Source organism: Hemicordylus capensis, chromosome 3 (assembly GCF_027244095.1).
Source record: "Hemicordylus capensis ecotype Gifberg chromosome 3, rHemCap1.1.pri, whole genome shotgun sequence".
Classification (NCBI taxonomy): Eukaryota; Metazoa; Chordata; class Lepidosauria; order Squamata; family Cordylidae; genus Hemicordylus; species Hemicordylus capensis.
In genome coordinates, this window is record NC_069659.1 from 247,976,585 (window position 1) to 247,990,874 (window position 14,290).

Here is a 14,290-nt window from a genome sequence, read left to right on the forward strand (position 1 = left end):
CCAAACCAGTTTGGGGGGTCCACGAACATTTTTAGGTAATGTTTTTAAAAACATCTTTAGAAACATTTAAAAAAACACATTTTTTAAAACTTACCCCCTTGGGCCTCCGTTCCTTCCAAAACCAGCCCCAGGCCATGCAGAAGCCCATTGCGTAGGCGCAGCAGCCTCCAAAATGGCCACTGCGGTGGGAGAAATGCCTGAACAGGTTGAAGAATGGCCGGATGGGCTGGTTTTGGAAGGCAGGGAGGCTAGTGCAAGGAGGGGAGACCTCTGTAGGACCCCCCTCCCGCCACCTTAGAGAACCTCTCTGTAAGGGGTAAGTTTAATTTTTTTAAAAAAATGTTTTTAACCTAAAAATGTTTGCAACACCACCACCCCCCCCCGCCAGACTGGACTGGGAGGATTTCGAGGGGGTGCCGGACCAAACTGGCCCGGTTCTTGTCTGTTTCAGACTCGAACCAAACCGGACCAGCCGTTTCCATGCACACCCCTAGTTAAGAGACAAGTTTAGGAGACGTTTTCTTGATAAAAGTAGACTGACTTTCACTGGATGACTAGGCAAAATGATTTAGATGCTAACGTTTGCTGGTAGTGCCCATTTTGAAAGAGCTCCACTGGCTGCCAATTTGTTTCTGGATCCAATTCAATATACTGGTTATTACCCTTAAACCCCTTAATGCAGGAGTGTCAAACTGTGGCCCTCCAGCTGTCATTGGCCTATAACTCCTATCATCCCTGGCTACTGACCACTGTGACTGAGAATGATGGGAGTCTGACACCCCTCTTAATGGTTTGGGGCTTGGATACCTGGAAGACCAGCTGTTCCTGCATGGTTCTGCCCATCCAACAGGGTCGTCAGAGAGGGCTTTGCGCCATATGCTAATACTGATGGAGGATCAGTTGTGCATGTGGAACAGGGCCTTCTCATTGTCCCCAGGCTTTGGAATGCTCTCCTAGTGAATATATGTTCTGATTTCCTTGGCTGCCTTTAAAAAGCAACAAAAGAAGACCTTGTTTTTTCAGGCCTTTGCCCCATAGGGGCCACTGGTCTCTCTCTGCTCCTACTGCTCTGTGTTCTTATGACTTGTATTGTTGTTGTTAAATATTATTTTAATATGACTTTTATGTATCTTATTGTTGTATTGTTGTAAACTAGCCTGGAATAAACTTCATGAAAATCATATAAATAAATAATATATATAACCCATTATGTTCCATTTTGACATTATTTTGTATTTCACAGTTTTCTCATAGGCTGGTATAAATCAACTTTTAGGAAATGGATCCTGATAAAGAATTAGAAATATCACTGGACAGAACTAAGGCAAGCTATCAAAATATTTTTGAATACTTCTTTTCTTTTCTTATTTAAATAGAAAACTATTAAATAAACTTTAAATAGTTTATTTTCTTATTATGTAACATTAAATCACTTTTGTTATTCTAAATTAGATGCTAAGCTAATGATTGCCTCCTTAAGAGTTCGTGACTCCTGAGGATGTGGACAAACTGCTTGGGGCGGTGAGGCGTACCACTTGTTCTCTTGACCCTTGTCCAACACGACTTGTTCAATCTAGCAGGGAGGTTGTTGTAGACAGCCTGGTGGAAATCATAAATGCTTCTCTGAGGGAGGGCAGGATGCCTCCTTGTCTTAAGGAGGCAATTATTAGACCTCTTCTAAAGAAGCCTGCATTAGATCCCTCAGAGTTGAACAATTATAGGCCTGTTTCCAACCTCCATGGCTGGGCAAGGTAATTGAGTGGGTGGTGGCCTCTCAGATCCAGGCGGTCTTGGAGGCAACTGATTATCTAGACCCATTTCAAACTGGTTTTCGGGCGGGCTATGGGGTGGAGACTGCTTTGGTCAGCCTGATGGATGATCTCCAATTGAGAATTGACAGAGGAAGTGTGACTCTGTTGGTCCTTTTGGATCTCTCAGCGGCTTTCGATACTATCGGCCATAGTATCCTTCTGGAACGTCTGAGGGGGTTTGGGGTGGGAGGCACTGTTTTACAGTGGTTCCGCTCCTACCTCTTGGATAGATTCCAGATGGTGTCGATTGGAGACTGTTGCTCTTCAAAATCTGAGTTTAAGTATGGTTTCCCTCAAGGCTCCATACTTTCTCCAATGCTTTTTAACATCTACATGAAACCGCTGGGAGAGATCATCAGGGGATTTGAAGCTGGGTGTTACCAATATGCTGATGACACCCAGATCTACTTCTCCATGTCAACTTCTTCAGGAGCTGGCAATCCTCCCTAAATGCCTGCCTTGAAGCAGTAATGGGCTGGATGACGGAGAATAAACTGAAGCTGAATCCAGATAAGACGGAGGTACTTATTGTGCGGGGTCAGAACTCTAGAGACGATTTTGATCTGCCTGTTCTAGATTGGGTCACACTTCCCCAAAAGGAATAGGTTCGCAGTCTGGGAGTACTTCTGGATTCACACCTCTCCCTGGTTTCTCAGGTTGAGGCGGTGGCCAGGGGTGCTTTCTATCAGCTCCAGCTGATACGCCAGCTGCGCCTGTTTCTCGAGATCAGTGACCTCAAAACTGTGGTACATCTGTTGGTAACCTCCAGACTGGACTTTTGTAATGTGCTGTACGTCGGGCTGCCTTTGTATGTAGTCCGGAAACTTCAGTTGGTTCAGAACACGGCAGCCAGGTTGGTCTCTGGGTCATCTCGGAGAGACCACGTTACTTCTTTACTGATGGAGTTACACTGGCTGCCAATAGGTTCCCGGACAAAATACAAAGTGCTAGTTATAACTTACAAAACCCTAAACGGCTTAGGCCCTGGTATCTTAAGAGAGCATCTTCTTCATTATGAGCCCCACCGCCCATTGAGGTCATCTGAGGAGGTCCGTCTCCAGTTACCGCCAACTCGTTTGGTGGCTACACAGAGACGGGCCTTCTCGGTCGCTGCCCCAAGATTGTGGAATGTGCTCCCTGCTGAGATACGATCCTCCCCATCTCTGGCAATTTACAAAAAACACCTGAAAACCCATCTTTTCACCCAAACTTTCTCAGCTTCCTAAATTTTGGGGTTTTTAATATCTGGTTTATTTTAAAATTCAAAACCTGATTTTGAGGTTTTTAATCACTGTAATTGTTTAATTGTTGTTTTAGAATGTTTTTAAATTGTTAATTGTTATGTTGTTTTTTAATTTGTTTTAGGTCTTTACTGTTTTAGTGGTTTGTTTTAATTGTAAACCGCCCTGAGCCATTTTGGAAGGGTGGTGTATAAATCAAATTAACAACAACAACAACAGCCAGACATATGTTTATCATTGAAGCTCAAGGATGTACTCCAAATTGCTAAAAGCAACAATCATTCTGTACATCTCTGAGAATAGACTTATGGAGATGTTAATTTTTTTGTTCGCTGGATCGTGTCATTTGAACATAAACATATCTAGAATATGTTTAAGATGTAGCTCACGACAGCAAATAATCAATTCAGTTATTTAGCTGATGCTTAAAGCTTTGGAATTATAGTGTTAATGTAGCATTAGTGCCTGCTGTTTTTCTGTAGCATAGGTCATAGGGCCTTAAAAGCTATATAAAAGGCAGAAGTTCTAAAGGTGCAGCTTTCCCATTGCCATATCTTCATGCTTGGAAAATTTGTACCAGTTGCATTTCTGCATGCCATAGTGCTCTGGCAGAAAAAGGTACAATGGAAACACATTACTCATTAGTGATGAGTAACAATCTGGGTTCTCCTCTTCTGTACCCATTAAAATAATTCATGCTAATGTTCTAACAGGGCCAGATAAAGTGAGCTAATTATATTCTTGTGTAATTTCTAGGAATCATCTTGATATAGTGTTACCAGCAGTCCTGGATTGGCTGGGACATCCTGTATTTTCATGGGAAAGTGCTTGTCCCATCTGGGATGCTCTTTCTCCCGTATTTTATTTATTTATTTATTTGTTATGCCACCCCATCTAAAGGCTCGATGATATACAACAACAAAAAACTAACAAACCATAATCTAAAGCAGTCATAATCTAAAACAATATTAAAAACATTGAAAACAATTTAAAACAGCTAAAACATTTAAGAACAATTTTAAAATATTGTAAGGCCCGACCAAACAAATATGTTTTTAAGGGCTCTCTTGAAGGTCAAAGATAAACCCAAGCTACGAATTTTGAGGGAGTGCATTCCACTGCCCAGGAACAACTACAGAGAAGGCCTGGTTTCGAGTCGCCACCAGACGTACTGGTGGTAACTGGAGACGGACCTCTCCAGATGATCTTAACATGTGGTAGGGATCATACAGAAGAAGGCACGTTCTAAGGTAACTCGGACCTAAGCTGTTCAGGGCTTTAAAGGTGATAACCAGCACTTTGTATTTTGCTGGAAACATATTGGCATCCAGTGCAACTGTTTAAGTACAGGCATAAAATGGTCTCTCTGGATTACTCCAGAGACCAATCTGGCTGCCACATTTTGGACTAACTGACATTTCCACACTACATACAAAGGCAGCCCCACATAGAGTGCATTGTAATTGTCCAGCCTGAAGGTTACCAGCTCATGCTCCACTGTTTTGAGATTGTTCTCTTCAAGGAATGGATGCAGCTGTCGAATCAACCAAAGCTGATGGAAGGTGCGCCTGGCCATAGTCTCCACCTGAGATACCAGGGTGAGGCCTGGATCCAAGAGCACTCCCAGCTGTGTACCTGTTCCTTCTGGGGGAGTGTAACCACATCCAGAACAGGGAGATCTAACTCATCCCTCATATTCCAGTTCCCTACAATGAGCACCTCTGTCTTGCTTGGATTCAGCTTCAGGTTTCCCCCCCCCCATCCAGCCCATTACTACCTATAGGCAGGCATTTATGGAATGAGTGACATTTCCTGATGATGATGATGATGATGATGATGATGATGATGATGATTGATGATGATAAGGAGAAATAAATTTGCATGTCATCAGCATACTGATAACACCCTACACTAAATCTGATGACCTCACCCAGCAGTTTCATGTATTTATTAAAAAGCATTAGTGACAGAATGGAGCCCTGAGTGTTCCATTCTGATTAATAACTATCCTGATTACTAATTTCCCCCCTAATTTTTACTTGAGCCTTATACAAATATAAATGGTGTGGAGTCTATGAGTAATGCTCTGCCCATAGATGTAAAATGGTTAAGAACCCCTGCTCCATGGTGCCTTTTCCACACATCTGAAATGTGCAGCACAGTCTTATTATTATTATTATACTCTATATAATAGATTCCATTTTGAAGAGCAACAGTCACCAAGCTCCACCATCTGGAATATCTGGGTCATCATCCGTTGAATCCATTAGAATGGGTTCTGTGCCTGCGTGGAAGCCTCTCGGTGTCGTGTTCTACAGCTCCTTTTTGGCGCCTGCGCCCCGCCCCACATGGCTATTTAAGGCGGGAGGAAGTGCAGCCACCTCAGCTCCTTTGTGACCGCCGTTGAGATCGGTTCACTCGGTTTCTGCTGCTCCTTTGTTCTGGTTCCTTAATTCTTTTAAAAACAGTTCTACTATTCTTGTTTGTATTCTCTGGCTTCTGACTTTGGACTGGCTTTTGGAAAAGATCCTCTGCTTTGCGATTCTGTTTTGCCACGTGATTGGACTGTTTTCTGGCTATTCAACTTTGGACTACTTAGCATTTCTGTCTACTCTTAAAGGTTTTTGTTTGTTGAACTGATTGGACTACTATCTGCCTTTGACCTCTGATTGCCTAATGACTAAGTCTTTGTGAGTACTGTCTTGTAGTTATGGATACCCCAAAGGGGAAAAAGACTTTCAAACGCTGTGAGAAATGCAAAGCAAAATTGCCTTCTCAGGACACGGGTAGTTTATGTTTGTGTTGTTTGGGTGAGGCTCATGTGACGTCATCATGTAAAATTTGCCAATCATTCTCTAAGCAGACATGGAGAAATAGAGAATTGTGTTTGAGGGCCGTGATCTACAATGATGTTCTGGCTGCGCCTTCATCTGCAACAAAAAAATCTCCTCAGGCGCATGGCTCGGGGGGTCCTGGCTTCCGTCCAGTCTAAAACCCTGTTGCCCTCCGTGAAAGCCCATAAGTCCTTGAAGAGATCGAGTGAAAAAATGGCGGCTGCTGGTGAACCCGCTCCCAAAACACGGAAGCTGTCGATGTCGAGCTTGACTCCGTCACCTAAGTCTGTCCAAGAAGTAGTTTTTGTGTCAATATTGAAGCCCTCAACATCGACCACTCCATCGGCATCGACGGCAGCTCAACAGGCTGGTTCATCGACACTGAAGCCAAGCTCGACACCAAGAGAGACCTCGACATCGACTCCTTCCAAGGTCACGTCGGCATCAACCTCGACATCGATAAAAACACCGACGTCAAGTCAGGCTCCACAGGTTACTTCGCTCTCGACACCGACAGATGAAGGATTGCCGTCTACACCGATACCGACGCTGCCGATACCGACATTGTGGGATTTACAGCCGGCGCCGACCCCAATACGGTCCCCATTGACGTCGGGGAATGGAGCACAGCCTTCGGCATTGAACACACCAACGAATATTACTGCTGTTACACCTTGATTCCGAGCTCCCCTTACATTTAAAGTGGAAGAGGCTGATCTTTCTGATACAGAGGGGACGGCTTTGGATCTGGGGGCAACGCAGTCCCTTCTTACGATGTTGGACTCAATGGCTAACACTCCGTCTACATTCCAAGTCTTTCAACATTCAAAGGAAGTTGCTCCACATGCCAACCCACAATTACTGACCGCTGCACAACTTTCCATTGGAGCACCGTGGCACACGTGTGGGTTCAGTCACAAAGTTTCCCCGTCTAAAGAGACCGCGTTACCTGGCACGACTTTACCAGGGATGGCCTATGACTACGATGAAAATCGAGTCTAGCAATGGGCCACGTCCTTGACCACTGTTCCTCAAGTTACCTCTGCTCTGCCACTCCGTCCACTCTCTATGGAGGGAGCCCCCCTTGTTCCAAAACCAGTGCTCTTCAATCTCTCAACACAAACTTTGCTACCTACGTCTACGAGATCAGCACAGACTACACAGCAGGTCACTGCGATAGCGGTCCAAACAGAGGTCCCACCTTTGCCTACCTCCCCACGTATAGAGTCCCTAGGCGGTGGGCCTTCACACCACTCTCCCTCCAAGATTGTGACGGATGTCAGCCACCATGGCTCCTCCGATTTTGAGTCTGACACGGAGAATGTAGAAGCTGACCCCTTGCCAGACATGGCTACACCTGCCCATGTCTTGCCGACTGAAGAATTAAAGTTGTATCACTCTCATGTGAAACAGATGGCGACCGCCTTGAGATTAGATTTATCTTCACAGGTCAAGACCATTGAAGACCCGGTCTACAATTTCATGGCCCGGTCCCAGTCAGCACAACCTGTGGCCCTACCTTTATTGCCCATCATCTTGAATGCCGCCTAGTGCGCTTGGCAAGTCCTGCATACGTCCATGCCAATGTCAAAAAGATTAGAGGGTCTTTACAGGGTTCAAGAGCAGGCTAATACCTCCTTATTCAAGCACCCTGTCCCAAAATCATTGGTCATTGACTGTGCAACCACATCCAGGTCAGGTAGACAACACACCACCTCAGCGGATAAAGAGGGCAGAAAATTAGACTTTACAGGGAGAAAATTATACTCCACCTCTTGTCTCTCAGTCAAGGTGGCTAATTATTCAGCCTGCATGGCTAAATACAGCTACTGCATTTGGGAAAGCCTAGAAAAAGACACTAATACATTATCTCCTGAGGAACTCAAAGTTTGATTCCGGAAAACTTTACAAAAAGTGGGAGATCTCACGTGTCGGCAACTGAGCACTGCGAAACACTTAGCTGAGTCGGAATCCATATCTATTACTGCTGCAATTATCCTCTGTCGTCATGCTTGGCTATGGTCTTCAGCCCTACAACAGGACATGAAAGACAAAATAGAAGGCCTACCGTTCGATGGCAAGGGCCTTTTTTCAGAGGAGACAGATGCAACAATGGAAAAAATGAAAAAATTGAAATTCACAGCCAAAACATTTACTTCTTTGTCAGTGTCCACATCGTACCCTAGCAAACAGTGATCTTACTACCGTCCCCATGCTTCCTACAGGCCACAGGAACGCTGAGACTTCCGGAAGAGTTACCAGCCCTTCAGTAAACACCCAGGACAACAGAAGGGTAGATATGCCTCTATACAATGAGGGAAACAGGCGGAGGGCAACAAGCAGCCACCCTAAGGTACAGGACAGCCATCGCACCACCCGTCTCTATTGCACCATCTGTCTCTGTTGCCCCGTCAACCTTGCTCTCCCTCCCAGAACATCAAGGAGGTCGACCACCCAGCCCACTCCATCAACCGGCTGGTCCAACTAGCCAACAACAACATCAGATTGGCAAGTCATGTGCAAGCATGGCACGTGATAGAGTTCATGACACACCCGCTATTCATGGGCTTTTGCTTTACAAGAGCAACACCTGCCTTACTGCAAGAAGTACAGGAACTCCTGCACAAAACGCAATAGTCCTGGTGCGATGGACACATCGACGGGAGGGGTTTTACTCCTGTTATTTCCAAATCCTGAAGAGAGATGGTGGGATACAACCGATCATGGACCTCAGGGATCTCAACAAGTTCATGCGGGTGAAAATGTATCGGATGATGATGTTACAGGACATCTTACCACTACTACATTGAGAGTGGTGGCTTGTGACGTTAGACTTAAAAGATGCCTACTTTCATATAGGGATTCCAGCAGTATTGGAAGGACGTTTTGGGAAGGTGCCCTACAACCAAAGATTATGCCCCTGCCAGAACGGTGAAGTGGAGACTACGGAACATCTGATGCTGAAGTGCAGATTTTATACTGAATTAAGGGGAAAGCTTCTCTCCCTATTACTAACTCATTACAATTCTAATTGCCCTTCTGATGGGGACAAGGTCCTTTTCCTGCTTACTGCTAGGTCAGAGTATGCTTACAGGAGGGTAGCAAAATTTCTCTTCATAGCAAGCAAGATTCGGTTTAGAGTGATTGAGGCACGAGATGCTGGGTTGTGCACTTCAGATTAACCGGTTTTATTTGAATGAATTTAGCCATGTATATGATATTTGAAGGTATTAATGTTTTACTAGCTGACCCGTGCGGCCGCCGCCGCCCTGCGGGGGCTGAGTGCGGCCGCCGCCGCCTTGCCTCCGCGGCCCGGCCAGTCCCACCGCCTCGCTTCTGCGGCCGGGCCCGGCCGGGCCAGGCTACCTCTCTCTCTCCTCCCGCCCCCCGTCTCTGGCGGGGCAGAGTGCGGCGGCCGCCGCCAGCGGGCCTGGCCGACCCCAGAGTGCCGCTGCCGAGGCCGGCCCCAGAGTGCCGCCATCAGGCCCGCCGCCTCGCCTCCGCGGCCGGGCCTGGCCCCGCCGCCTCGCTGGGCCCCGCCGCCTTGCCCCGCCTCGCTGGGCCCGCTGCTCGCTGGGCCCCGCCACCACGGCCTGGCCCGCTGCCATCGCGCTGGGCCCGCCGCCTCGCCCTGCCTCATGGCTGGGGCCACCGCCACCTTGCTGGGCCCACCACCTCGCTGGACTTTATGGCCTCATGCAAGTTGACTGTGTGCTACACCTGGTTGGAATTGCAAAAACTTCAGTTATGGTTCCTGTCTTTATTTTGCCTAAACAAAGACAGCCCTACAAAGCGGTTATGTCTGCCTCTACCAGTCCTACAATCCTTCTCTTGGTGGACACGACAGCTCAACTTACTCAGGGGGATACCTTTTCAGGCACAGACTCAGTCAGTATGGGTCACAACAGATGCCTCACTTCAAGGTTGGGGTGGACATTGCATTGCCACAGTGATGCAAGGTCTCTGGACCCGCACCCAACATCAGTTCCACATAAATTTCCTGGAGCTATTGACGATTTACCAAGCCATGAAAGCCTTCCTCCCGATGCTAAGAGGGAGGGTAGTACAACTGCACTTGAACAACACTACCACCATTGCCTACCTCAACAGACAGAACGGAACGGTCTCCAGGTCACTGTGTGCCCTGAGCATACAGATCTGGCATTGGTGTATCAAGAACAGCATCACACCGGTGGCCATCCACATCAGTGGCACGGACAACATACTGGTGGATGGCCTCAGCCATCCATTTTCGACGGAAACCCGACACAAGTGGGAACTGAACGACACCTACCTCACAAGATATTCCAACTCTGGGGTTACCTGGAGATCGACTTATTTGCTACAGCACAGAACACAAAATGCAAGCTGTTCTGCTCAAGAGCGGGCCTCAACCCCCTGTCTTTGGGAGATGCCTTCCAGATGGGCTGGTCGGAACATTGGACTTACATGTCGCCCCCCTTGCCTCTTGTGAGCAGAGTTGTGGCGCGTCTACTGGCAGGCCATGTAAAGTACATCCTGTTCACACCTTGGTGGCCCCGCCAAGCATGGTTTCCACATTTACTCAGACTAGCTTCGAACACTTTTCAGAGACTTCCAAACCGTCTAGATCTCCTGATTCAGGAGAACAGGTGCCTTCTACATCCGGAAGTGCTCACCCTACAACTAACAGCGTGGAAGATCGACTGCTGAAGCGGATCATGCGGAATCAACGTAAGCCATCTACGAGAATTAACTATGCTAGCAAGTGGAAAAGATTTTCTATCTACGCTTCTCTCCATGCTTTCCGCCCTAAGGAGGCCTCCATCCGTGAGATCCTACTTTATCTGACCTCTCTGAAAACGGCAAAACTCTCAAATGTGTCAGTCAAGGTCCACCTAGCGGCACTGTCATCTATGCATCCAGGATGGGATAGAAAAACAGTGTTCTCCCATCCCTCATGCAAAAGTTTCTTGAAAGGCCTCACTAATCTGTATCCTCCTATCCATAAACTACTTGAACAGTGGAGCATCTTGCTGGTCCTCTCTGCCCTAACTGAGCCGCCCTTCAAACCCATGCGTTCCACAGCATTAAAGCTGGTATCCTTGAAGACAGCCTTTTTGGTGGCTATCACCACTGCTCACAGGGTGAGTGAACTTACGGCTCTCCGAATGGATGTCCCTTATGCCCGTTTCTACCCGGACAAGTTCTCCTCCAGCCGGATATCGCCTTTTTACCAAAGATTGTGACTGACTTCCACATCAGTCCGGATGTGGTGCTGCCCACTTTCTTTAAGTCACCGACCACTACATTGGAAAAGGCCCTGCATTCCCTGGATGTTCTCAGAGCACTTCTCTATTACCTTTCTAGGACTAAGCCTTTCCCGTCATCTAAGAGGCTATTCATCTCTTATAAGGGAGCAAACAAAGGACAGGCATTGTCTAGACAGAGACTATCACACTGGCTTGTCGAAGCCATCCGTCTGACATACTCTCTACAGGAAGTTCAGCCTCCAAAGACCATCAAAGTGCATTCCATGAGCGCTTATGGCGCTTCAGCTGCTCACCTGTCTGGCATATCTTTTCAAGACATCTGTAAGGCTGCTACTTGGTCTTCTGAGCAACCATTTGTAAAACACTATGCTATAGACTTCCGGTCTGCTGCGGAGGCGAATTTTGGGAGAGGTGTCCTCAAAAGGGTGTTGCAATAACTCTAATGCTTCCTCCTCCTTACGGAGCTAACGAAACACCCATTCCAATGGATTCAATGGATCACGACCCAGATAAACAGGCAGTGATCCCTTGATATCCATTAGACCCTCCCAGACCTCCCCTCCGCAGTAGTACTTATCTTTCGATAGTAGAACTTACCTGCCTACTTGACTGCTTCGGTCTCCAAGGAACTGAGGTGCCTGCCCTTCCTCCCGCCTTAAATAGCCATGTGGTCATGTGGGGTGGGGCACAGGCGCCGAAAAGGAGCTGTAGAACTTGACATCAGTTACAGTTGAGCAACTTGTTTTTACTTGAGAGATAGGAGCCAAACGACTGCAAAGCAGAGCCTCCTATCCCCAACTCCCCCAGATGATCCAGATAGATGCCATGGTCAATGGCATCAAATGTTGCCGAGAGATCCAAAAGAACCAACAGAGTCACACTTCCTCTGTCGATTCCCTGGTAAAGGTCATCCATAAGGCTGACCAAGGCTGTCTCAAACCCATAGCCAGCTCTAAAGTCAGTATGAATAGATAATCAGTTTCCTTCAAAACTGCCTGGAGCTGGTTAGCCACCACTTAGTCACCTTGCCCAACCATGGGAGATTTGAGACTGGCTTTTAACTATCCATTGCTGAGGAATCTATGGAAGGCTTCTTAAGAAGCGGTATAACCACTGCCTCCTTCCAACAAGGAAGAAGCATCCTACCTTCCCTCAGAGATGCATTAATAATATTAACTAGGCCACCTCCAGCAATTTCCCTGCTAGATAGAAGCAGCCAAGTTGGTCAAGGATCCAGAGAACGAGTGATAGGCCTCACCTCCCCAAGCAACTTGTCAACATCCTCAGGAGGATTTTGGCGGGTGGCAGGAGCAGCAGCCAGCGCGAGCTCAACTCATGAGCCTCTTTCCTGCTTGCTGGCAGGCTACTTTTGGCCCACCTGACAATCAGCTATTCAGCGGGTAGGTGGGGTTTGTACGGAAGCATGTGTGTGGATCCTGGCTCCAGCCACAGCCAGCAGCTTCAGCATCTTCTCAGATGTGTGCACAGCAGCACTACTAATCTTTGTTGGGGAAATTAAGGTACGGTCTTAGCTGAGTGGGGAAATGGGAAGGCATGTTGTTGTTAAGCAAAAAGGGAGAGGTCTGAATCCACAACAGATTGTGAGGAGCTGCAAAAAGATCACTCCAAACCAAACTGGGGGAGTGGGCGACAAAATGGCAAATGTGGTTCAATGTAAGAAGTGTAAAGTGATGCATATTGGGCCAAAAAAGCTCAGCTTCACACATATGCTGAAGGATGTTGTGGAAGGATGACATTAAGAAGGATGTTGTAGAACTGGAAAAGGTGCAGAAGAGGCCAATCAAGATGATCAGGGGCCTGGAGCACCTTCCTTAGGAGCCTCAGCTACAGCATCTGGGACTCTTTACCTTGGAAAAGAGGCGACTAAGGTGAGACATGATCGAGGTATATAAAATTATGCATGGAATGGACAGAGAGAAATTTTTCTCCCTCTCTTACAACACTAAAACCAGGGGTCATTTCATGAAACTGAAGGTTGGTAAACTTAGGACTGATAAGAGGAAGTACTTTTTCACACAGCGCATAATTAATCTATGGAATTCTTTGCCATGGAATGTGGTGGTGGCCCCCAGCTTGGATGGCTTTAAAAGGGGCTTAGACAAATTCATGGAGGACAGGTCTATCAATGTCTACTAGTCTGGTGGCTGTGGGCCACCTCCAGCCTCAGAGGCACGATGCCTCTCAATACCAGTTGCAGGGGAGCAACAGCAGGAGAGAGGACATACACATACCACTTGCCTGTGGGCTCCCTAGAGGCATCTGGTGGGCCACTGTGTGAAACTGGATGTTGGATTAGATAGGCCTTGGGTGGGATCCAGCAGGGCTGTTTTATGTAAAGGAGAAGGAAAGAAAGGGGGCTTTTTATTATTGATCCATGTGGATGTTTCCCACTCTTTTTTTGCTTCTGTCAGCAGAGTTTGTCTGTTGTCTTGCTTCTGCTGTCTTTTGCTTCTGTCTAGCAGAGTTTGGGAGCGAACTGAAACTGCTAAGAGTCTTGTGGAACCTTAGAAATGAGCTGATTCGCCCTCCTCCTCCCTCATTCTCCACCCACTCCCCAAGCAGACTAAAACCCTCCTTATTCCTCTACACAACAGAGGAAGAACTCTATACCGAGTTTCCACATGGGGCCAAGCCCCGCCCCCCAAGATGACCACACCTCGAGACTCCCGCCCCGCCCCGCACTTGTGTCAACGTAAAATTGGCAACCCTATGTGCCTTAATATGTGCCTTTGTTAGATTTCTTTGGCTCAGACCTCAAGAAGGGTTTTGCATAGGAATGTGCACAAATCAATTTTTTCATTTTCATTTTTACCCAAACTGAAACACCCCTGATTTGTTTTGGGTCCGAATCTGACCCCCGAATCACCCCAGATTCGATTTGTGCCCAAATTTTCCAAATCTGAATCTGTATTGATTCAGATTTTTTAAAAGGGTCCTGGGGCCAAAAGAGTAGGGTGGGTGGTAGTGCCCAATGGGTGGAAACTACCACCCAAATTTCAAAGAAATTGGGCAAAGGAGTGATTTTTAAAGAATTTCTGAAGTTTACATGTCTTTAAGCTTTTTCCGATAGGGAATAATGGGCATTTCAGCAGTCTTAGTTAGAACTCCTGGAGGGGCGTGGCACCATGGTG

General features: G+C 47.0%; 1 protein-coding gene across 11 annotated transcripts in view; it reads left to right on the forward strand.

The window, feature by feature from the left end:
* Positions 1-14,290, forward strand: part of CC2D2B (coiled-coil and C2 domain containing 2B) — a 143,605-nt gene that overhangs the window by 5,024 nt on the left and 124,291 nt on the right. For all 11 annotated transcript variants that reach the window (XM_053305371.1, XM_053305368.1, XM_053305376.1 and 8 more), the window contains exon 3: positions 1,244-1,324. In XM_053305371.1, the coding sequence (XP_053161346.1) occupies positions 1,280-1,324 (45 nt within the window). In that variant the 5' untranslated portion in view covers positions 1,244-1,279. The remainder of the gene's footprint in view (positions 1-1,243; positions 1,325-14,290) is intronic.